This window comes from Capra hircus, chromosome 9 (assembly GCF_001704415.2).
Source record: "Capra hircus breed San Clemente chromosome 9, ASM170441v1, whole genome shotgun sequence".
Taxonomy (NCBI): Eukaryota; Metazoa; Chordata; class Mammalia; order Artiodactyla; family Bovidae; genus Capra; species Capra hircus.
The window spans coordinates 13,227,706-13,254,208 of NC_030816.1; the positions used below are offsets into that span (position 1 = coordinate 13,227,706).

At 40.9% G+C, this 26,503-nt stretch overlaps 1 protein-coding gene across 7 annotated transcripts in view; it reads right to left on the minus strand.

The window, feature by feature from the left end:
* Positions 4,625-26,503, minus strand: part of TPD52L1 (tumor protein D52-like 1) — a 93,641-nt gene continuing 71,762 nt past the window's right edge. The window contains exons 4-8 of one of the 7 annotated variants that reach the window (XM_013966367.2): positions 18,676-18,777; positions 15,329-15,343; positions 13,367-13,405; positions 10,377-10,437; positions 4,625-5,239 (exon numbers count right to left, since the gene is read on the minus strand). In XM_013966367.2, coding sequence (XP_013821821.1) covers positions 5,111-5,239; positions 10,377-10,437; positions 13,367-13,405; positions 15,329-15,343; positions 18,676-18,777 — 346 coding nt within the window. In that variant the 3' untranslated portion in view covers positions 4,625-5,110. The remainder of the gene's footprint in view (positions 5,240-10,376; positions 10,438-13,366; positions 13,406-15,328; positions 15,344-18,675; positions 18,778-26,503) is intronic. The other 6 variants (XM_018052957.1, XM_018052955.1, XM_018052958.1 and 3 more) reach the window with 6 other exon arrangements.

Sequence of the window (26,503 nt, forward strand, 5' to 3'; positions counted from 1 at the left end):
TGTTTGCCTGCTGTAATTTTCATAAATCCACACAGAGACTTTGGAAGTTTTTCCTGGGTCAGACTTAGTACTAGTCACGATCATCTCAGTTTTTCATTTACCTGCCACGTGAGGGTTCCCATTTACTCCTAAATCTTGCTTACTGGAATAATATATTTAAACACCAGGTTTGAAATAGTTGCTTTCCATGTCACATTATCACCATCTCCCTGTTACCAAATCCAGGCTCCCTCTGCTTGTCAAAGATCGGCCAATACATCTGAGAAAAGGTGTTAAGGAAGACAACTTTATTCGGAAAGCTGGCTGACCAAGAAGATGGCAAGATAGCACCTCAAAATAACCATCTTCCCAGGGCCTAGTTGCCAGGTTCTTCAATGGATCAGAGACTGAGGGAGGTGAGGAAACAAGTGAAAAGACTATTCAATCCTTGCAAATGGCAAGCCTCAGGCAAGTGGATGGATATATTAGTTTCACTTCCTTACTGTCCTTCACAGGTAGGTGGGCTCAGGTTATCTCCCCAAGGCAGGCAATTATGTATGCCTATAATAACAAGGTGGCAAAGTGTTAGTTGCTCAGTCATGTCCAACTCATTGCAACCCTGGATTGCAAACCTGCCAGGCCCCTCTGTCCATGGAATTCTCCAGGCAAGAATACTGGAGTGGCTTGCCATGCCTTTCTCCAGGTGATCTTCCCTGACCCAGGGATCGAACCCAGGTCTCCCACATTGCAGGCAGATTCTTTACCATCAGAGCCACCAGGGAAACCCCCAAAGTGGCAAAATGAGGGTTAAAGTCATATAAGCAACATGAATTCAAAATTAACCCTTCCCGGTTACATTCTTTTATTATACCCATCCACACTCCAACCTGATAAAAAGTGAGAGGAGAGGGTTGGGGTTAAAGTTCACAACCTTTTGCACTACTATACAGTGAAGTTCAACAACTTTCAGGCTGACGTAATTTTGGAACAAAGTACAGTGGCGGAACAGTCACTTAGATCCCCAGTGTCCTCTTCACATTGACCACTGTGAGTGGCATGGCTTATCAGGAGTGTTCACAGTAAAGCACACAGTTGTTCTGTTTTCCATGATTCATGACCAGATCTATAAGAAATGTGTAATTTAGGGAAAATGCAGACTGTTTTGCTGACATGACTATCAATAGTCATAGTTGATGAGATAAAGGTGTGTGAACTTATGAATATTCTCCATCAAAACAGGATTTAATAAGTGATAAATGGTTAAATTACAGAATGGCTTACTTCAAAAATATTTTGTAATCACAATTCATATTGGAATTTTTTATTATTGAGATGTATTTTTGGTATCATACATATAATATCATTTCATATACTTGGTGCTGATCTAGCCTGAAGCTGTTTTGATTTGTTAGCCAAATATGTCCATTGTGTGCCAGTCCTGTTCAGTACTGTGGAACACTTGAAAATACTGCATGTGAGCTGAGCCCAGCTGAACAAAATAGGGCAACTCAGCAGCGGGTCAAATTGGGATACACTTGCCCGTCAAAGTCAGGGAGACACAGGCAGCTCCAGAGTCATTAGGCAATGAGAAAATGAGACCTGCCAACCAACGACTGTTTTAATTATTCTACTTAAGTGATGTGATGTTGAATGGTTTACCTTGGGAACGAACGGAGATCATTCTGTTGTTTTTGAGATTGCATCCAAGTACTGCGTTTAGGACTCTTGTTAACCAAGATGGCTACTCCATTTCTTCTAAGGGATTCCTGCCCACAGTAGAAGATACAATGGTCATCTGAGTTAAATTCACCCATTCCAGTCCATTTTAGTTTGCTGATTCCTGGAATGTCGACGTTCACTCTTGCCATCTCCTGTTTGACCACTTCCAATTTGCCTTGATTCATGGACCTGACATTCCAGGTTCCTATGCAACATTGCTCTTTACAGCATCACACCTTGCTTCTATCACCAGACACATCCACAACTGGGTATTGTTTTTGCTTTGGCTCCATCCCTTCATTCTTTCTGGAGTTATTTCTCCACTGATCTCCAGTAGCATATTGGGCACCTACTGACCCGGGGAGTTCCCCTTTCAGTATCCTATCATTTTGCCTTTTCATACTGTTGATGGGGTTCTCAAGGCAAGAACACTGAAGTGGTTTGCCATTCCCTTCTCCAGTGGACCACATTCTGTCAGACCTCTCCACCATGACCCTACCGTCTTGGGTGGCCCCACATGGCATGGCTTAGTGTCAGACTTTATTTTGGGGGGGCTCCAAAATCACTGCAGATGGTGATTGCAGCCATGAAATTAAAAGACGCTTACTCCTTGCAAGGAAAGTTATGACCAACCTAGATAGTATATTGAAAAGCAGAGATATTACTTTGCCAACAAAGGTCCATCTAGTCAAGGCTATGGTTTTTCCAGTAGTCATGTATGGATGTTAGAGTTGGACTGTGAAGAAAGCTGAGCGCCAAAGAATTGATGCTTTTGAACTGTGGTGTTGGAGAAGACTCTTGAGAGTCCCTTGGACTGCAAGGAGATCCAACCAGTCCATTCTGAAGGAGATCAGTCCTGGGTGTTCATTGAAAGGACTGAGGATGAAGCTGGAACACCAATACTTTGGCCACCTCATGCTAAGAGTTGACTCATTGGAAAAGATCCTGATGCGGGGAGGGATTGGGGGCAGGAGGAGAAGGGGACGACAGAGGATGAGATGGCTGGATGGCATCACCAACTCGATGGACATGAGTTTGAGTGAACTCCGGGAGTTGGTGATGGACAGGGAGGCCTGGCGTGCTGTGCTTCATGGGGTCACAAAGAGTTGGACACGACTGAGCAACTGAACTGAACTGAACTGAAGTGATGTGGGTTATTCATCACACATCTCATGACAGAATGAAAAAAGACATCATGGCCATCATACCGCTCCTCGCTCAGAGGGAATAATTTTTAAAAATTTAACAATTAATAGAGGTGATAGGAATATAGTTTTTATAAAACATCAAAATAGAATTTTTGAAGAATGATTTAAAATAAACAGCTAAGATGTAGTTTATTTTAGCTTTGAGCATTAACACTAATTTTCTTGACCATTTTTCTGCCCAGTTTTCATGCTATGTTTTCAGATTGTAAGGTTGAGACTATTGTGTGTAGAAATGGATTGGTGAATGAAGACATTTGTTTATAGCAATGTAACTGCATTTTCTAATACAATGCAGTGTGCTGAATGTGGCCAAAAGAAGGTGGCAGTGAGTTTATAAGAGGTGACCAGGCCACTGTAGACTGGACAGAGAGACCAAGCGCACGCCATAGCAGTGGGCAAGCAACACACTCACAAGCCAGCTAGACATGGTTTGGCTTCAGCCAGCAGGCTGGAAGGCTAGGTTATGGAGAATGCCAACACTTCGACTGGCAGAGCTCCTTTGTCCACATTCGTCTACTCTGGTTCGTTTACACCCCCACACCTGTTGCTCCCAAGAGTCCAGGCCTCGGAGATTCTGTGTCCCTGAACCAGTTTGATTTTCAGTTAGGTATATGGATTGTTCTGCTCCATTAATGTGAGTAGAATTTTTTAAAGTTAGCTTTATTTCAATATGTCACAAATACCCACTTCTATCTAATGAAGTTACAAAATGAACAATGAACATACTATGTTATGCATATTATATGGATTAGATATATCTATAAATAATATATATTATTACTATATTTAAATTTGGGGTGGGTTGGTTTTTTTTTAGTTGGTAAATCTATTCTACATTCTAGAGTGTACCTTTTAAAAATGTAGCTATAGGATGCTACTGTCAGGTAATTAGTATAGAAAAAAGGAGTCCAAAATGGTGGTGGCTAAAAGACAGAGAAAAGCCTGCAAAAACGGAACAGAAGAAAATCCGCAGACTGGAGTGAGAACTTCAGGTGAAGCAAACATGCCCCCTTCTTGCCTACCCCAACTGGCAGAGGGCAGGCTCAAGGGGAGGAGGAGATGAATGAATCAAAGGAGGAAGCCAAGACAGACTGAGGCCTCTCCTTTTGGGTTGGCCCACCCTCATGCCTCGAGGGTGTACTCTTCTTTGCTTGCCCAATAAAACTGAGCTGTAACAGAGCTGCAACACTGGTCTGCCATTTCAAATTTTTGCTGCGATGAGACAGAACTGAGGAAATTATACACCCCCCACCCCCCAACACCCACTACTAATAATAAATGCTGCCTGCTACCTAACAACAAACGTACGTTCCCATTGAGAAGAAAAGAGAAGTTTGTGATGTGAAAGGTAAACGTTACTGCAGAAATCTGATTGTACTAAGATGATTTTCTTTTTAATGTGAGCAGTTTGCATACTGGAAAGAGTGGCAGAACTCTGCTCCTACCATTTTCTAGCAAATCCTTTTGCATCTGTTTCTTGCGTACTTAACTCAGTAGTTACCTGAGTTAAATACTATTCTAGGTAGATTTGAGAGAATTTCAGAATCGGAGATTGTTTTAGGATCCTAAAGTAGCAGAGGTTATAATTACTTATGTATCCTGTTATATTCTCCAGATTAGCAGTAGAAGTTGATTTTAAAACAGCATCTGCAGAATTACACTACCACCTATCAAGTTCATCAACAGCCCTGAAACGTAAAGAAATTAAGGATTCAAAGTTATCATTAAAATCAATTATTTTAATTGCTCAAATAAGCATAAGGAATTAATTGAAGTAGGTGAGGGAGCTCACAAGCAGTTTGAAGATATTTGCAGTGCCATCTCATTCCCTGCTGGAGCCAGTTAGAAAGAGAGCCATCCAGCGGACAGAACTGAAAGGGGCCACTTAGCCTTCAAAGACATGCACTTCCTATAGGAGTTCAAGCAAAAATCAAAGCAAATAATTAACAGCTACAGGTTTGGAAAACGTTGAATTACACAAAAACAAGGGTCATGACCAACTGTGTACCTGCTGAAGTTGACATTTTAAAAGATGACAATCTAGGAACTCTAAAATGGTTGTGTGGTCCAGCAAAGACACGAATTCAAATGTAAATCATTTAATTAAACTTTGAGGCGAAGCCATTTGAAGAACAAGGTCAAGGCCTGTGTCTTCCCGCGGGACAGTGGTCTTCCTTGCCGAGGCGCGCGGGCAGGGCGGGACCCTAGCACTGTAGCTCCTCCCCCTCGGCCAGCCGGGGGCCGCCGGCCGAGCTCTGCGCGCTGGCGTGGGCCGTGGAGCTCAGCACCTCCTCGAAGCTGCCGCCGCCGTGGTTCGCCCCGCCTACTTTCGTCTGAAACGGGCCAAGAGGCACAGGTACAGTTAGTTTGTCATTTTCGTAGTTTTAAAAAATAAGATGGATTACTCTGAAGTTCAGAAATACTTGTTTTCTTGAGCGGGCATGAAAAGGGGATGCCAAGGATGTAGAGAAGTTAAGTTTCCTTTCACAGAGGGCTAGGGTGTCAATCATATTTGGGTTTGGGGACTGGACTCGAAACTTTAATTTGTACAACACTCTCTGTGTCTAACTTTAGCAATATTCTCTTTGTCCCTTCTACATCTAAAATTCCCAGTCCCTTCAGGGGCATGTCCAGATCTGTGGATTTGCACCGTCTCTTCAGTCACCCAGAGAACCAATTTAATCAAAACAGAATTGAATGTTAGATAAATCCCCCCAATTTTACAAATGCAGGAACTCCTTTAAGCGACGCCAACTTTTCCTTTTGAGACTTAACAAGACAATCTGAAGTTCTGGTAAATGTCTCTTGGAAAGCAGGGTGGATCAAGGGAACATGATCTCTGGTCGCTACTTTGAGAGTTGGAGATGAATCACGGCTTAAGCATTAGTCACCTCATATCTTTCCAGGCAGCGGTCTTAATAGGAGGATATACCTTAAAATGCAAAGTTATGATGCTTTCAGATGCTCTCTTTTTGTATACTTGTTGTTGGCTAATAAGAATATAGTCAGGAAGAAATCAATTTATAATTAAGGAATATGGTTAAGTACTTTGAAAAATTTCTTAGTAAAAGGTCTTTCAAAAGAATATTTAATGGCCCCAAAAGCTTAATGCAAGTCTTGGCCCTCCTTTAACCAGTAACAATATGGAAAAACACTTTGAGGAAAAGAAAGGTACAGAATAGATAATGTGGCTATTCCCAAAATTCTATCTACACCTCACTGTCACTTATTATGATCACTCACAAGGACATAGACTACACGGAGAAATGTACCTGCTGATTGCCTGGCCTGCCTTTTAAAACCTTTAACCAGGTTTTGAAAGCAGTTCAGTTCTCGCAAATCACACATATACTTTTCTCCCACTGTCACTAAAATCTCTCTGCCTCTGTAAATTCAGTTACTAAGTTGAGTTTTTCCACTCTGCTTGAGATTGGAAAACTCATTCTGGAAAGTGACAGATTATACATATTTTAGACTTGAGAACCACATAGTCTCTGTCACAAATACTCAAATCAGCAATGGTAGAAAGCAGCCAAGATAATATGTAAGTGAATAAGCATGGCTGAGTTCCATAAAAGCTGTATGTATGGACACTGAAATATGAATTTCATGTAATTTGATTTTCAAATTACAAAATATTATTCTTCCTTTGAAGAATAATTACCATTAAGAAAAAAGTAAAAATCATTTCTTAGCCTACAGATCACTCAAAAATAGGGGACCAACTGGATTCAGTCTATCCATCTTAGTTTGCAGACCTCAGGCACAGAGCACTGATTCCTCCTCTACTCTGTTATCTTAACACTGGGAAGAAGCAGGGGATTGGCTTCAACTACCTAATTTTTCACTATGCTTATTTTCTGAGAGACGAGTCTAATTCAATGTCATTGACTCTATTAATAGTTTTCATCTTCCTCTTTAGTCGCATTCAGTCACAGAGTAATGAGTCAGGTGAATACCAACTACTGATGTATTCTTCTGGGCTTTGTTTTATTCTTCTCTTCTAGTTTTCAACTTCTCAAATCAAAAGAGAAAATTAAAGAAGGAGGAAACCACTTTGAAACAAAGCAATTTAGCAAAGAAAGGAGTGGACTAAAGGGGTTTCCTAACCATGTGAGTTTAATGACCACACACTACAATACTGAAGTACTGCCTAAAGCCAAGGATGTGGGCTTCCCAGATGGCGCTGCTGCTGCTGCTGCTGCTGCTGCTGCTGCTGCGTCGCTTCAGTCGTGTCCGACTCTGTGTGACCCCAGAGACGGCCTCCTACCAGGCTCCTCTGTCCCTGGGATTCTCCAGGCAAGAACACTGGAGTGGGTTGCCATGTCCTTCTCCAATGCACGAAAGTGAAAAGTGAAAGTGAAGTCACTCAGTCCGACCCTCAACGACCTCATGGACTGCAGCCCACCAGGCTCCTCTGTCCATGGGATTTTCCAGGCAAGAGTACTGGAGTGGGGTGCCACTGCCTTCTCCGCCAGATGGCGCTAGTGGTAAAGAACTCCCTGCCAATGCAGGAGACTTGAGAGACTTGGGTTCAATCCCTGGGCTGGGAAGATCCCTCGAAGAATGGCATGCCAACCCTAACCCTAACCCATAGAGCCACAGAGTTGGACACAACTGAAGTGACTTAGCACGTACACATGTGCTGAAGCAGAGATGTGAATAATAAGCTTCTCGTGAACTCTTCCCTTCAAAATGGTTTTTCATCCAAGAATTTGTCACTATGTCCCCAAAATTATAACTGCTCTTAGCAAAAAAAAAATTTCTTTGAATTACTGAATTGGGTTTCCTGGTCTCTCATAATAAAATGTCTAGTTGAAAGGACACAAAGAACCAATAAGTATAATATGTCTTACCTTTTTTGAGGTTTTAATTTAGGCTATACAATGTGCTTATCAAAAAGTAGGTGCACTGAAAATATGTTCTGCTTGATACGGAACAATACAATAGTTGGAGAGGATGTCATTGCTCATGATTCACTGGAACACGGTAGAACAGTGTTCCAAATATGGTTTCATAGGAGCTGATTCTAGGCCTGCTTTCTGTTTGCTTGTTTTAGATGAAATAGAAATTATGCTTATTGAGTACACAGGTTACACAGCCAAGATTTCAAGCAATACACGGATGTGTATTATAAGGGTGTGCATTACAAGGATGTCGGTGGAAAGGACTGCCTTTACATGACTTGGATGAGTTGGCAAGTTTTCCTGGAAAATCAAACTAACTACACAATTGGGTATAAACTAAGAATGATCCACCGAATGATCCATTGGGTACAAATGCCAGATGGTGTGACAGACTGTGTGAGAAGATGGCAGGAACGGACCTCACTTCACAGCAGAACATTATTTCTAATAGAACTCAAATATGAACATGGGCCCCTCGAAGTGGTGTTTGAAAAATCAGGCTTGAAGCAGTGTCAGTACAATACAGCATATCGACCTGCAGGTCATTTCACTTATCCTTACTGATTCACGAGTCATTCCTTCAGCAGGAAACAGCCTCAGGATTCATAACTGAAGAAAGTTATAGGAGCTTTGGAGAAGATTCAGAACACAACAGTAAACTGCACAGAAAATAATGTAGGAAGGGTTAAACATCTACTGTCTAGTGTGGGGAACAAAAGGAATGAGGAATTTGTAATTGACGGTTTGACACAAAGAATGACTATCAGCTCTTCTCCACTGTGTGGGCAGGAAAAAGGGAAGCTAGCATTGGCCATGACCCAGGAGCTGGGTGGGATGTGAGTCTTGTAAAATCTATGGGCAGTCCGGCGGACATAGGACCTGCTTTCAGGCGGTCTTGACACAGGCTAGTATCCAGTTGGTGGAGTTGGTTTTGTACATGTCTGAGGGAGGAGGCACGCTCTACACCTTCCATTCAGATGAGGTGAGAAAAGTGAGAGGCTGACAGTGTGGATCAAACTCTTGAATCATATGTGTCCTGTAAGCTTACCAGACTTTCCTAAAAGCAAAAGTAAATAGGTTGTTCTTTATTCTTCTTTTGCTTCTTCATATCTCCTTCTTTTAAAGGAAACCCCAAAATGTACAACTTTTCCTGTGTCAGAATTTAGCTAACAACAAAATCCATCCTTCTTGGACTGTCTAAGGCTGAGAACCAAATGTTGAGAAATTAACCCCTAGGGTTTTTTGACTCTTCTCTTTTGAAACTAGGTATTTTAGTAAGAGAAGTCTCTGTGACACTGCATGTCCCTCCCTATCAAAAGTTTTCTCTACAAATAGGGGCAATATAATGGCTCCTCCTGGTTCCTAAACACTCAATAAATGATAACGTTGACAAGCAGAGCAGTAAAACTGTACAACTAGAAACTGCTCGTAACTGGAGTCAATGAAAGCATGGTAAATGCTGAGTAATAATTTCATTCTTGGGCCTTAAACACCTAATCACAGGCCTGGAAAAGAGAATACCATGTAAAAACCCTCCTCTAAAGGGAAGGACCCTCCAGCTCAAAATTGATAAGAGCATGTAGGACCTCCAGGAAGGAATTACTTACAATCTCATAAACTCTCGCCTGGCAACACATGTGGAGGCGGCATGATTCAGAAGCAGCTGGGTAATCAGCACATGCCTATATCTGCTCTTGAGCTAGTTAAAGGTCACACATGTTCTTAATTTTCCCAGTTATAGGGAAATACAGAAATGGATTGTATACAAAATAGTGATAATATCAAGATGTAATTATGTTTAGGTAATATCTTTTAAAAAGTCATTAGTAGTGTCCATGATTCTTCCTGTTTTAAATGTTCTATACATTTAAGATTAGATTGCTTCTATTTTTGCTCTTTTATCTTCAGTACATTAATCTATCTATGCTCAAACATGAAATTCAGTCCATTTTTTTAGCACCTACTATACAACAGGCATCTTCTCAGTGAATATCCAGAGAACAAATGCACCATTACAAAATAATACGTTTTGTGACTCAGCTTCGCTTTGCCTTCATGCTGTGCTGTGCTCAATATGTGAACGGAGTAGACAGATCTAAGTAGTTGAGGGGTGGTGGATGGCAGGATAACCCATGGAGCCAAGTTTATTTCTACTGATACACCAAATCAGAGGCGCTCTGAGCTGTTACGGAAATTTCCCTTACACTCTAAATTCAGAGTTCACATATGGTTTGTCCTATCCACATTTATCTATCACATACCTGCCTCTTGAGTAATAGCATTAAGAGTTCCAACCAGCAAAGAGATCAATGCAAACCCCAATTCACTTGAATGCACAATTCACTCCTGAATGGTTTACATGAACAACTTTGTACATATACAGTAACAATATTCAATACTGGTTTTATTTACAGATTTACATGTGAAGAAAAGTGACTCGGTGCAAGGCTGCCTTCTTGGTGGCAGCCTTGGAACCAAATGCTGGTGGCCCCACCTTTGGAACCAAGCGACTAAGCTTTCCTGATTCATGAACCCCATGATGCAAAATTTACTTCATCTGTACCTTAAGGCTTGTGACAGTTGTCTCAACCCTCTCCTCAAATGATTTGAAAGTAGGAGAATTCCTAAAATAACAAAAAAAGAGAGGTCAGCTCCAAAGACCTAGCTGAGTTAGCAACTGTGCTATCTGGTTTCAAACATCACCTCTGCACCAGAGCTAGCTGTTGGTTGGCCACCTACACCAACCATGTTTTAAGATATTTTACTTCTGCTAGGTTAGATCCAGAAACCATAACCTACCATGGGATTTTTCTAAGTAAAATTGTCAGATGCTCAGCTATAGAATAAATAATATAGCATTTGGCAAGGCTAAAACTGGCATAATTCCATGTTGAACCATAAATCATTCCCAGTGAGTCAAAGAAGTGATAGCTTAATTTTTCATTTACTAATTAATGATTTCTGTCACAATACGCCTTTTCCAAACCCAGTTATTTTATAACCACTGGAAAGGCTATCTGAAGAATGTCATGTTCAAGTTTTCCCACATGGAATTTTAAGTCATTTATTTTCAGTGAATGTGAGACAAGACAGAAATAGCTACAGGTGAAAAAAGGTTCATATGTTTTCAAACGTTAAAGTTTTTAAGTTTTAAAACTAAGTATTTTGTCAGTGTCCAGGAAGCAGTGTTTCTGAAAGTCAATGCCTTCTTTATTTTAGGTTGAAATATACTTATTACTTGTCTAATGCTTGATCAAAACGGTGCTATTCACATGTGTTATGTTTCCTTTCAGAGAAGATACTTATTTGTTCTTACTAGACAGAACCTTGCAGTCTACTGACGTTTTATTTGTAACTCAGTCATTGTGTTAAATAATCTACATACCATGTTATACTTCTAAGATTTAGATTTTTCAGTGGTGCTTTTTGGTTTCCGATACTGTATTTGTCTACATGAAATTATGAGTTAATGACATCATTACCCTTAAAAGTGATATCAACCAAGTCCAATGATATCAACTCAGTCCAACTAAGGCAACTGGAACTGAATTAAAAATGAATCTTAAATCTAGTATTCATGTCAGCTTTCAGCAACAGTGACTGTCGTCATTTTCAGGTCAAATAATTCAACTGAATGTTACTATATTTGATACGCCACTTTCTAGTCTCTCTTGAGTGCAGAAGAAATAAAATAAGAGAAATGACCTAAAGAAACTTTATAAGGGAGACTAGTTATAAAACACGGGCTTCATTGTGTGGTGTGGGCTGTAGCATGGCTGTAATACTATCAAGAGAAAACTAACATGCAGAATATGTTTTTGAATGAATTTGTCTTTGTTAGAGTTTGTCTGTCAAGGCTGATACTCTGGATGGTCAGAAATCCATTTGCATCCAGGTTGCATGAATTAACGATGTTGAGCCCGGAGGGACCAAGCACAGCATCACATTTGTATATGACTCAAATATGAGTCAAATTCCTATGAGCAATCCTCTACAGTACCTGTCTCATGATGAAATACTAGTGAAATTGCATGAGAGTGATTCAAAAGCATATACTTACTAGCACCTGACTTCCAACGCACATTTTATTTGACCAAGCTGGTCACATGACTACCTGTTATCCATCAGTTGTATAGGACCACAGTGGGCAGACACTTAGTTCATCCTAATGGTTCATAGTGGATGTTAGTTGAGCAAAATCCCTTTTTTTAAAAAAGTTAATTTCAGGCAAGCTCATAAGGAACACATTTGACCCATATTTCTGTCTCCCAGAGAAAAGCCATACGAATTTTTCTCAAGCCTTCTTTGGACACGCAGACAAAATTTAACAAGTAAGGAAGCTCAGGGCTGCAGGGTGCACTGGTCAATGTTCTCATGCTAGGGGAGCAAGTCATTCAAATATAAACTAAGCCATCTATGCTCTCTATTTTTCCCCACATTAGGGAAATCAAATGCTCTGGTCCAACTTGCAAAGTCACAACACAGCCCCAGTGTAGAAGAGACATCAGCAGGTATAATAGATCAGACACTCCTCTAATCTGATTACACTAGAGTGCATGCTGGAGAACAGGCAGAAACCGCAAATAACCCTAGAAAGAATTTGGCTTCAAAGTGCTTGAACTATTTAGAGTAACTGAGCTCCCTCTAGAATGTAATCACACCACAATATGTAATATAAAGCGGGAAAGAAGAGACACAGTTCTGAATGAAGTGAGGGAGGGCTCCAGGGGCCAGATGTCCTTCCACTGAGCCCCTCCCCAGGGCAGCCCAAGGGTTCCTGGAAGCACCGTGGGAGGAGCCCAAAGTCTGGTTCTAGCCCTTTATTTTTAAGCGTGATGAAACCACTATCACCGAAATGATCTTCCCAAAGCTGCCAAGTTTACCCCTCGCAGAACTGGGCTACAACCTGCATCCTCTGACTCCCAGTCTAACATTTTGATTTTATCTGATCATATCACTATGTCACACCAACTGGAAGCCAGAGGAACACCTTTCTCTGGAGTTTTCAGCTGACCAATAAGCTTAATGGTATTTTTATTGTTCAACAGACTCTTCACCTTAATATATCCTTTAACAAATCCTAATGTTATCCTTTCTAGAACTGTAGCCCTCTTTGTCTCCTATTTTTTCATTTAATGCTGTGGTAATAAAATGATTTCCCCCTTTACAGGTGTGCTTGGAATGTTCCAGACCTTGTACTGAGTGCTTTATGCAGACCATACATCTCACAACAGCCATTTGAAGTAGACAGATTCATTTCTCCTAGTATACGGGCAAGAGAATGGAGACTGAAATAGATTCGGTAAACTGTCTCAGGCCATACAAATCAGGAACTGCTGGATTTAAACTACTGTGTCCAGTCAATAGCCCGAGCCCTTCACCGCGACCATTCTTCTATAGCATTGTCAGCCTTCTTTTCCTGGGGCCATCAGAAAAGAGAATATAATAGGTCATGGCACTTCCCCTCATATAAAAAAGGAAAAAAATCCACAATAACAGTAACACTTCATACACATTCTGCATTGAGATTATGTAAACTAATTTACACATTACCTCATTGCAGGCATACTTATGGAATGGCGAATGGAGTAGCTTCAGGGCAAAAGCAGATTAAAGGGGAAACAAAAAGAGAAAAGAAGATAGTACAATATAAGTATATGAGAAACTCCTCATTCACAGTTTTAAAACAGCAATGTCAACTGTCTGAAGTATTCCCTGCCCTCCCCACCAAGATGATATTTGTTATTGTTGGGTAGGATGGGCCACAATCATTTCCAAGGAATAAAGGAAGAGCAGATGGTCCGTGGCTGCATATTATTTTATTGGGTTGGCCAAAATGTTCATTTGGGGTTTCTGCAAGATCATATGGAAAATCCCAAACAAATTTCTGGCCAACCCTATACTTTCCCTGTAAGCCAGGAAATCTGAGGAGAGTGTCTGATTCCCCCCGGCTCAGGCCAGCAGCCCAAGTACATGACTCTGGGGACATGACTTCTGGTCCAGCTCCCTCCTCCTGTTTCAGGAAGACAGTCAGGGACAAGGGGCAAAGCCCAGCAGGTAGAGCCAGGCAGCTAACAGCTCGTCATCCCATTTGAAGCTCATCAGAGGACTACACAGAGTTAACATGAGTCCATCAAGGAAACACGCCAAGTAAACACATTTCACACAGTCCAACGTGGGAGCTAGGGTTTCCGCCTCCATCCTAGGACAACTGGTACAAGGATCAACTTTTCTGAGACTTCTAAGAGCATCAGCTGTCTTACCTTATTAATCCTACAGCAACTGATTCATTGTCCCTCTGACGGACTGTTATTTCTATGTGAGTTGTGCTTAGAAATCACGGTGTGTGGAGGGAGGAAGCAAAATGGGGTTCATTTTCCTAGGCAAGCATTCCCTCATCCACTTTCCAGCACAGTTCCTGCCTGCTCCTCTCCCAAGAAGCTTGACAGGTAAGGGATCAAACCCACCCTCACCTTCCCTAACAATATCCACTGTGGTTAGGGTTAGTAACTTTACTAGAACTCAGAAAGAAAAGAACAAAGAAATGCAGCAGATATTTACAGACACTCCATTTAGAAATCATAGGCAAAATACTTCTTCATAAATTATATTTAAAAAAGAGAATTACTAGAAGAAATTCATCAACATTATCACGTATTCATCTCTTAAATCGGAGATGGCAATGGGACACCACTCCAGTACTCTTGCCTGAAAAATCCCATGGACAGAGGAGCCTGGAAGGCTGCAGTCCATGGGGCTGCTGAGGGTTGGACACGACTGAGCGACTTCACTTTCACTTTTCATTTTGATGCATTGGAGAAGGAGATGGCAACCCACTCCAGTGTTCTTGCCTAGAGAATCCCAGGGACGGGGGAGCCTGGTGGGCTGCCATCTATGGGGTCGCATAGAGTCGGACACGACTGAAGCGACTTAGCAGTAGCATCTCTTAAATACAGGTAGTTTTCTTAGGAAAGATTTTTTTTTTTAAATTATGTAAAAAGATTCCACCCCAACGGAGGCTTAATTCAGAGACCTGGGACTCACAATTGCACATGTATTAACATTTGGGCTTTCCACTTCAACTCTAGAGGGTATAGAAAGTTGAAGGTGAACCATCTGCCTAAATAACAGTTATCAGAAGTTCAGAAAAACAAGACCATCTAGAAGAAATTGTTCTATTTCTCGACTTTACTTTCTGCCGGTTTCAAATACATCTGCAGTGCACAATTTCACTTTCCTTTTCTTCTAAGGACCTCTGTCCACCGGCATGATGCAGAAAGAGATCCCTGAGGATGACTCAGCAAGCCAAAGTGATGCATTAATAAATGATTCAGAAATGAGATAAGCAAGTGCTGAAACAGATGCAAACACATTAGGTGCTCTATACTCTGTAACTCCCTGGTCGAGAACACTCAGGAAAAGAGCTTTGGGGCCGAGGCACGCCCACTGTGGTGCTCTGGGGAGGAAGGGAGCTTCGAGGGAGGGAGCCAGTTGGGCCCCCGGGGCAGCGCTTACCCGATGGAATGAGACCTGCAGCCAGAGAAGCACAGGAGAGAAAAGGAGGAGCAAGGTTAGCGCATCAGGATGCAGAGAAAGGACCACACTGCCCGCTGTCTGCTTTCGAGAGCCCCAGGGAAAAGATAAGGGACCCCGTTCCTTACTCTTTCTGAGTGCACTGACTTTTTACTGTCTTCACAATTGCTTTACCAACTCTTTTTTTTTTTTTTAGCCAAAATTTTATTTATGTTATTTTTTATTTTACTTTACAATACTATATTGGTTTTGCCATACATCAACATGAATCCGCTACGGGTGCTTCTCACCGTTTTTCTCATGGCTATAGCTGGATTCTCTGTTAAAGTTATACAAGCCTTGTCCAAAGATTTCCTCTCCACTAGATTACACGCTGTTTGAGCAAATTCACCCAGAAGTGCCAAGAAGATGGCAACATTATTATTATAAAAATGATTCCAGTAGCTTGCATTTGGTCACAGAGTCCTTTCATAAATGTGACTTCGTGTTAACCTCAGAGAAAATCATCTGGTTAGGTAGCTATTAGCCATGTTATCCAACAGACGGAGGAGGAGGCAGAATTCCAGGACTGGCTGAGGGGCTTTCACTTAGGGGTCATCAGGATAAAAGGAGGACCTTAGCTCAGGAAAGATTTGTTTTTATAAAACATCTAAATTAAATCTTAACGTAGTGTTTTTCACTCAGTTATTAAAAGGTCCAAATTCTAAGTTTTGGAAACCTGTGAGTATTAACTTGTAATGATTTTAAACAAAAAATTGAGAGGTCCTGTTTTTCTCCTAAGGTATCTAAATTTTTCTGGCAATTTTTGAACAAATTCAGAAATGTGTTCCCAGAATTCATAAAGGGATATGATGATGTAACCAACAAAATATAAAATAATATGATATTAATACTTTCAGACTGCAAAGGGGTTCAAAGTAAAATGCCTGCAATAAAATTTTTAAATTTCCCCACTATCATTTTATAAATTGATAAGTTGATTTGAACCCTAAATTGAAAACCCGCTAATTGTTCTCATTTAAGAATCATTATTGTATTAAACTTAAGTAATTTTTAAATATGATTTTTACATATATTACTTGTTCTAGTATAATCAAAAGTAATAATCCTTTGTAAAACTTGTTTCCACAGGGACTTATCCTCATTTATATATAGATGTTAGATATTTAGCTTGAGAAAAATATAGATCGGAAAATATAAGTCTACAAAATATTACAGGGTCATATTTGAATCTCTAGTAATAAAGACTACATTTCCCAATATTTTTAGACACACTTTATAGTGGAAGTGTTGTGTCCTCTACACAGAGCAGTAATTAACGAAAAGTTTGGAACTCCTGGGAAACAGATTATCCATTATGCTAAAACAAAGCCACATTGAAACAGGAGGAAAGGCAGTTAACACACCTTGATATTATGCCCAGTTCATGCAGGAACATGAGTGTGTCAACACGCTATATGTGTGAAACACAGTCTTCATTCTGTACAACTCATGAAACACAGCATACTCCTGTTCAGGGGCTCTGCCTAATTTCTGTCCTGGAGGGCCACCTTGTAACTGAGACAGTTCCTTAGCAAAGGTAAAAACTAGCATTTATTGAATGTTTCGTACATGGCATGCTGTCTTCTGCTACTGGCATAATAACCTGATGATCTTGTTACTCTTGTCTACGTTTATAACTGAGAATACCCAGGTACAGGTAAGTTACACTTGGTTCCTCAACACCTAACCAGTTGAAGTCAGATCACCTGGGAGCTTATTTCAAACAGATTCCTAGATGCCATCCAGGACCTATTGAGGTGCAATCTCAAGAGAGAGAGGTGGAATCTAGGAATATGCATTTAACAAGCTTCAGAGGTGTCTGTAAAGTCTCCTACAGTTGGAGAAACACTCTTCCTGTTGGCAGTATTATACCACTGTGATCATTGTTTCAACTAAGTATGTGGAAAACAAATTTTATAAACATGACAAAATATATTTTCTTGGATGTAACTGGTGATAAGGTCTTTCCTGTTTTAAGGAATTATTTAATTAGTTTAGATAAATGCTTTCCTGCCATTGAAATGACTGCAAATTTTATTCTAATAAAGCTAGGGTTAATTAATAATCCAAAATGCGTACTGGTTCATCACATGCTGCCTCTGAAGAATTTTAATTGCTTTTCGTTATTGCTTTATTAGCAAAAATGAAGATAAAGCAATGTACTCAGATTCATGCATATGTACTTACTTAATTCTAGCCTCATGAATGCCAAGTTCTTAAAATGATGCATGAATGTTGGGCACAAGCCAGTAATTTTTGAAGTCAAAAAATAACTTAAACACAAAGATATAAATATTTGCCTCTAGGCATCAAAGCTGCAGAGTAATACATAAACCAATAATTTAAGAATCCAGTAAAATAATATGCACATAGCTTTTAAAAAGAAGAAACATAAAATGTACTTGAGAAGTTTTTAAAAATTGAACTTGATTTTTAGAGACAAAAATGACATTGATTTATAAAGAAAAATCTCCTAAGCATATCAGCCAAATTCAAAATAAACTATGATAGGTATTTAAATAGGCAAAAAAATATGACAGCAGCAACTGTATGTAAGATAACTTTCTAGAATATAATATAAAAAATAAAAATGGTCAATACTACATTGTTCTCAGTTCAAAATCTTGATATTCACCCTAATTTTATATAACAAATACAGAAAATAACCAAAATGTGCAAAGGAACTGGTTTAAAAATTTTGGTACAGCTGTGCCCTGGAAGATAATACATCCACTGAAAACAAAGATGTAATAAACATTTATTAATATATTCACAATATATTGCCAAAGTAAAGAAAGAATATTACCAGGTGCATATATCCATGGTAGCTTTTTAGAATAAAAGAATAAATATCTATATATTTAGCATAGAAAAAAATATATATACTAGCTGTATGTGTACAAAAATGTAGGCAAGAATAGTTTATCAGAGCATATTCACTGAAAGCATATTTTAACTTAGTTTAAGTTACAGTGATTCAAATTCAGTGTGTGCTGCATTCTTTTGGAATCTCTCCTTATTATTGGTGATTAAAGGTACGCTCTGTCTTCTATTTTTACTAAATAGTAGAAAGGGCATCTCTGCGATCAGGTCCACTAAGCTGACCTTTAGGTAGAAAATGTCCCAATATAAAAATGTATCTCAGTCACCAATAGGATCAGGCACATAAAATTTTAATCCAATTAAAGAAAAGAATGCCTTAGGAAGACTAGTCAATGGATAATGCCCCTCCTTGTCTCTGAAAGCCAAAGGCCTAGGCTCTTCCACATGGTTCTTCCCCACAGTACCTCATGTCTCCAAACTTCTTGCTGATGGCTGTCCCAACGTTGCTGAAAGCTGCAGTTGCCTTCTGCCCCGCATGACTCAGGGTTTCATGTGTTTTCTTGTAGCTAGAAATAAAACAGAAAAATAAGAACAGCTTATTATCAAGACCGCCCATAATACATTGATCGTCCTTCTCTCTCCTGTGGGCTTAGTCGCTCAGTCTGGCAGACTCTTTGGGACCCCATGGGCTGCAGCCTGCCAGGCTCCTCTGTCCATGGGGATTCTCCAGCAAGAATACTGGAGTGGGTTGCCATGCCCTCCTCCAGGGGATCTTCCCAACCCAGGGATCGAACCCAGGTCTCCCACATTGCAGCAGATTCTTTACCATCTGAGCCACCAAGGAACTTCTGAAAGTTCCCTTTCCAAAACAGATTTAGGAAGATGATCCACAGAAGCAATTGCTTCTGTTCTTTGGGAAGGGTGGATTGGTGGCTGCTCATCAGCAAGAAAGTCAGACCATGCAATCTGAATTCAGTAAAAAATACACATTTGTAAGCCTAGATGTGAATGTGCAGATCTTTAATCACAAATAATGGAACTGCTTTGATAGTAGAAAACTATTCTTAAAGAGATGTATTAACTCTATGAAAGGACAATGAAAGCTCTAGCCATCAAAGCTAACAGATTAGAGAATGCATATTTCAAAGAAAAATGTAAGCTTTTACTATTTATGTGGGTAAAAGGAACCATAAAAAGGCAAAACTGAACTAGTACTTATTTTGTAATATGGAGAGAGGTTGGAGTAAGAAGGGTGCATAATCTTAAGCTAATACAGTGACTTTTTTCAAGACAGTTTTAGGAATACAGTACTGCAATGATCTGTTCCTAAACCTATGTCCCCACAAGGCTGACTCCCCGAGGACAAGGAAGCCATTCATTTTTGTGTCCCTAGGATCTGGCAGCAGGAAAAAGGGGAAACTGAATAAATGCTAGATGAAGGAATCAGTGATCGAAGGGGAAGCGCCTCTGTTGGTCTGAACTGGGAGTCAAGGCAGTAAGAACAGAGCGGTGTGATGGATTAAAGAGACAGACGGACAGACTTGACGAGAGGTTACTAGTGACAAATGGGACAAGACAAAAAGACTGGCTTCAGGTTTTGAGCATGGTGGCAGGAAAGGCAGTGGTGTGTCCACTGGCCTGGGAAATTTCCAAGCGTTAATTAATGAAGCAGAAAACAAAAGCACCTAACCTGAGGGAATATGTAAGTCAAGTCATTATACTGCACTGCCTAGACTTCTACAGAGCTGTATGTATTATATTGGATTTCCCAGGTGACATCAGTGGTAAAGAACCTGCCTGCCAATGCAGGAGACATAAGAGATGTGAGTTCCATCCCTGGGTCAGGAAGATCCCCTGAAGGAGAGCACGGCAACGCACGCCAGTATTCTTGCCTGGAGAATGCATGGACAGAGGAGCCTGGTGGGCTACAGTTCTTAGGGTGACAAAAGAGTTGGACATGACTGAAGTGACTCAGCACGCATGCACATGTATTATGCTTAATATAATTATATCTCAACTGAACCAAAAAATTTGAACTGATTTTTTAAAAATTAATTATTATAAATGAGATGGTTGGATGGCATTACTGATTCAATGGACATGAGTTTGAGCAAGCTCTGGGAGACGGTGAAGGACAGGGAAGCTTGGCATGCTGCAATCCATGGGATCACAACTGAAAAACAATTATTATAATGCACATACCATCATATTCCAATATACGCTGTCCCCAGGTAAGTTCCCCCAAAGCTCCCTGCTTAGCCCAGAACTTTCATGCATATGGCACCTCCAAGAAGACTATGTCCTATGAAATCCATTATGTGGGAACTTCCCTTATCCCTCCACCCCTTCCACCTCCCACAAGTCATCCAGCCCTAAGTATACTATCAGACTTTAAGCAAATGCTTTAAAATACCATTGTTGGTTTTCCTTGGGACTGAAATCACTTTCAGTTCAGTTCAGTCGCTCAGTCATGTCCGATTCTTTGTGACCCCATGAATTGTAGCATGCCAGACCTCCCTGTCCATCACCAACTCCTGGAGTTCACCCAAACTCATGTCCATCAAGTCGGTGATGCCATCCAGCCATCTCATCCTCTGTCGTCTCCTCCTCCTGCCCCCAATCCCTCCCAGCATCAGAGTCTTTTCCAATGAGTCAACTCTTCACATGAGGTGGCCAAAGTACTGGAGTTTCAGCTTTAGCATCAGTCCTTCCAAAGAACACCAAGGGCTGATCTCCTTTAAGATGGACTGGTTGGATCTCCTTGCAGTCCAAGGGACTCTCAAGAGTCTTCTCCAACACTACAGTTCAAAAGCATCAATTCTTCTGTGCTCAGCTTTCTTCACAGTCCAACTTTCACATCCATACATGACCACTGGAAAAACCATAGCCTTGACTAGACAGACCTTTGTTGGCAAAGTAATGTCTCTGCTTTTGAATATGCTATGTAGGTTGGTCATAACTTTCCTTGCAAGGAGTAAGCATCTTTTAATTTCATGGCTGCAATCACCATCTGCAGTGATTTTGGAGCCCCCCAAAATAAAGTCTGACACTGTTTCCACTGTTTCTCCATCTATTTTTAGTAATATGATATTCTATTATTCTTTTTTGTTAGCAGGAAGAAACAAGTCTATAATATTATCAGCACCATATGTTATTTATTTACACAATGCCTGTGTTTTTAGGAAGTGTAAAAATCATGTATTATCTAGATGATAAAATCAAACTAAACATTCATTACTAAACAGACATTTCCTAGGGAATAGGGAAAGACACATATTACACATTACACCCTAAGTGAAGGGCTCTTCTGGAGTTATGCACTGCACAGACCTTGTACCTTATGGTGCATCCTAATTGGGCTTGATCTTGAAACTGAATAAGTAATATACATCCCCACCCTGCACCTTGAAAAAGGGCCCTTCTGTCAGGCCACTGATAACCCCCAAGGAAGTCAGCATAGCTGCATTTCACTCCCTTCACTGTGCCATGACATTCTGTACATAGTTTGTGCCATGCTCAGTCGTGTCCAACTCTTTGGTGACCCCAAGGACTGCAGCCCGCCAGGCTCCTCTGTCCATAGGTTTCTCCAGGCAAGAATACTGGAAGGGGTTGCCATTTCCTTCTCCGGGGGATCTTCCTGACCCAGGGATCGAACCCACGTCTCTTGTGTCTCCTGCACTGGCGGGTGGATTGGATTCTTTACCACTACGCCACCTGGAAAGCCCACATAGTTTATACTGCTGCTGCTGCTGCTAAGTCACTTCAGTCGTGTCCGACTCTGTGTGACCCCATAGACAGCAGCCCACCAGGCTCCCCCATCCCTGGGACTCTCCAGGCAAGAACACTGGAGTGGGTTGCCATTTCCTTCTCCAATGCATGAAAGTGAAAAGTGAAAGGGAAGTCGCTCAGTCATGTCTGACTCTTCGAAACCCCATGGACTGCAGCCCACCAGGCTCCTCCATCCATGGGATTTTCCAGGCAATAGTACTGGAGTAGGGTGCCATTGCCTTAAAACTGTTTTTCAACTCTACCGCATAAAAATATGTTCAATAATATTCAAATGATGAAAAACAACTTAAATGCTAACCTTCTGATTGAACTGACAACCTTCTAATTTAAAAGGAAGCAGTATTTAACATTTTAGATTACTAACATCTTTTTGGGGGAAGGCGATGGCACCCCACTCCAGTACTCTTGCCTGGAAAATCCCATGGACGGAAGAGCCTGGTGGGCTGCAGTCCATGGGGTCGTGAAGAGTCGGACATGACTGAGCAACTTCCCTTTCACTTTTCACTTTCGTGCATTGGAGAAGGAAATGGAAATCCACTCCAGTGTTCTTGCCTGGAGAATCCCAGGGACGGGGAAGCCTGGTGGGCTGCCGTCTATGGGGTTGCACAGAGTCGGACACGACTGAAGCGACTTAGCAGCAGCAGCAGCAGCAGCAGCAGCAGCAGCAGCATCTCTTATTTTAAGCTAAATGTGAATCACACCACTGCTAAGTTCCATAATTGGCAGAGCAGGAGACTAATACATCTTCCTTAAATAAAAGTCAAAATGTTAAGATATCCGCAGGTCGCTGTCAGTTGTGCACTGGGAGGCAGAAAACTCGAGAGTATTTGCTCTAAGACGTCCGTGTTGTGTGCCTCTCCTCAGGGTTCCCATAATCCCCTCTGCACAGCTCTTTTCAAACATTGTTCTTTGTGCTGCAGTTAGGGTTTCTGAGTCCCTCTCTGTGACTTATCTGAACTTCCTGAGGGTGGGGACCACATCTTGTTCATCATCACTGTATCCCCAGCACCTGAAATCAACCAGAGCAAGAGCCCTGTGAGGCCAACGGGAGGAAACAGAGTCCAGTTGGATTCCCTGACTTCAGGTACAAGGTGCAAAATCAGGACTTGGCAGCGTGAACTTTCCCCTTCTAGAGGAGAGCCATGGTGACCTTAAAATGAGTGAGGGAGATTTGTCCTTGCGTGCTCTAAAGCAACTCCAGCAAACCCCTGCTTTGGGGGAATATGGGCTTCCTTGGTGGTTCAGAAGGTAAAGAATCTGCCTGCAATGCAGGAGACGCAAGAGAAGCAGGTTCCATCCCTGGGTCGGGAAGATCCTCTGGAGAAGGAAATGGCAATCCACACTAGTATTCTCGCCTAGAAAATTCCATAGACAGAGACGCCTGGCAGGCTACAGTCCATGGGGGTCACAAAGAGTAGGACAAGACTAAGCAACTAAGCATTCATGCACATGTATATATTGATGAGAACATTAAGTTCTACTCTCTTAGCAAATTTCATTTATACAGTAGTGTTTTCAACTATGGTCATTATAGTATACATTAGCTCCTCAAACCTTATTCAACTTACAACTGATAGTTTGTACTCTTAGCAACCTCTCCCTATTTCACCCATACCCACCACCTCCAGAAACCGCTCTTGCATTCTCTGTTTCCAAGAGTCTGACTTTTTTTTTTTAGATTCCACATATAAGTGACACCATGTAGATTCTATCCTTCTCTGACTTCACTTAGCATAGTGCCCTCAAGGCCCACCCATATTATTGCAAACAACAGGATTTCCTTTTCTCATGGTTGAATAATACTCCATCGTATCTGTGTGTGTGTATCTTTACATTTTAAGGAATGGGTAACCTTTAACCATTAGAACAGGTGAGCTGTTTGGCCAGCATACTGACAGAGGGCTCTTCCTCTCTTCATGTGCTAGTGATTTGAAAATCAGTGTTAATAGTCAAAAGCAGAAAGTATGTCATCCTCTAAAGTGGTCTGACCTAAAGCATTTTTCTACATGCAGGAAGAAGAAAAAAATTTAAATTCAACAGTCTTTTTACAAGAAGACATTTTATAACCCAAATCTATTTTCTATTATGGGATTTAAAAGAGAGTAATACTTTAACAATTGCATATGCAGCACTTCACCAAAGACAAAAACTATTTAGACTTCTTCTCTTCCAAAGGTTCCCTAAACACAACACCAAATCACAGATTTACCACTTGAATCTAGAAAAGTAGAACCTATGTTCTACCTTGTATGATGAGGCCAGTAAGAATGAGCAACCATGAGAGAGACGGGCTACGTGGTCTTTTAAAATTAGGTCTTTAATCTCCACTGGCACTTCTGAACCTAATGGCACCACAGCAATGCCACATAAATAAGACATAATAATCTTTACTGACCACAATGGGCTGGAAGTCTTAGAAGCACAAAATCAAAAAGTAAATAAATCATATACCAAGCTTCAATTTTCAAGCACTGTGCATTTTTTTTAAAGCTGAATGTTAGATTTTTACTACTCTGTATATAGGGTGAAATTATTAAGCTTCCAAAAAGATGGAATAGTTGAAATTCCATTCCATGACCTTCTCCCCTTTGTAGACTACCATTTGGTCTATGATACAACTCAGAGGGGTTTATTGTTGGGGCAATTTTACGGGTTAGCAAAGGCCAAATGCTCACTAAAATGAAGCACATCAGTTTGAATAGCCCACCATGACATGACATCAGGTTTTCAAATTACTTTTCCTTCTATTTCCAGAAGAGATTCAATTTCTCCTCCAATGGTCTCCCCACCTCTTCACCCCAAGGCCACCACCTCTCCTGTGCCTCCTTAAAGCCTAAAAACATTATAAAGCTTCAGAGAAGAAAAAAGAAGAGGGTAGGGGGACTTTCTGTGTGTGTTCTTAGAGTCTTTGAAATCAAAAAACTATGACAAAAACAACAGCAACAACAAGCCCTGGGACACAGATGATCTCTTGACCTAATACTGTATAGTTATCTTTCTAAAAGGGAGATAATTTTAATCTGCTGTGTAGTTATTCCTATTCATCTGGTTTCTTTCCAATATGAACCCTACCACAAACTAAAATATGCAAAATCTTTCATTAACATATCAGAGGTTTTCATTTCATTATAAATCAAACTAAATAGGTCATGACTGTTTAATCAGCATGCAAAATATTGCCTCTGGAATACCTGTAGTGCCTTGACAGTTGAAATTCCTTTTAGTGCTTTGAAATCTAATTCTATCCAAACTAACCCTACCCCAGTTCATCACTCCCTCACATCAAAATTTTCACCACATGATGCATAGATATTGTTCTAAAGTCAGTATGATGTACATTAATAGCAGGAATTTAAAAATGCAGGGGAGAAAAAAAAAGGAAAGATGGGTGAATGGAAAAAATAAAGAATCTTACACACATATCCATCACCCAGTTTCCTTTCAGTCTTTTTTCTACATATATATATTTTATAAGTGAGATGAGTTTTCACTGAATATTATGTTAGCTAGCATTTTTCTATGTAATTAATTTTTTTTTTGAAAAGCAGCATTTTAATCGGAGAAGGCGATGGCACCCCACTCCAGTACTCTTTCCTGGAAAATCCCATGGACAGAGGAGCCTGGTGGGCTGCAGTCCATGGGGTCACAAAGAGTCAGACACAACTGAGCAACTTCCCTTTCACTTTTCACTTTCAGGCACTGGAGAAGGAAATGGCAACCCACTCCAGTGTTCTTGCCTGGAGAATCCCAGGGACAGGGGAGCCTGGTGGGCTGCCGTCTATGGGGTCACACAGAGTCAGACATGACTGAAGTGACTTAGCAGCAGCAGCAGCAGCATTTTAATGGATGCAAACTATTTAATAAACAATAATTTATTTCACCATTAAAAATATCCAGGGGAAAAATAGATTTTATGATCATACTCTACCCCTTGTCCCAACACAGGACTTTTCCCTTCACTTCAGTTCAGTTCAGTCTGGTTCAGTCACTCAGTCGGGTCCGACTCTTTGTGACCTCATGAACTGCAGCACGCCAGGCCTCCCTGTCCGTCACCAACTCCCGGAGTTCACTCAAACTCATGTCCATCGAGTCGGTGATGCCATCCAGCCATCTCATCCTCTGTCATCTCCTTCTCCTCCTGCCCCCAATCCCTCCCAGCATCAGAGTCTTTTCTAATGAGTCAACTCTTCGCATGAGGTGGCCAAAGTATTGGAGTTTCAGCTTCAGCATCATTCCTTCCCTTAGCAGTCAAGAAAAAAGGGTGCGAGAGAATGATCTCCTGAAATTATGTTGCTGATAGACTCAGGCCTCCCTCTTAAAAAAGAGATTTATTCTGCTTTACAAAGGAAAGTTCACATCATTCCTAAAGGTGAGTGAGACCGTAATCATCTGTATTTACTAACTAAGCTCTGAGGAAATCTGTTCTAGTCCTGTAGTTTTCACCGCATCAGTATGTGGATAACTCTCATGTCCATCTCTAGCCCTGATTCTTCCTCTGAGTCG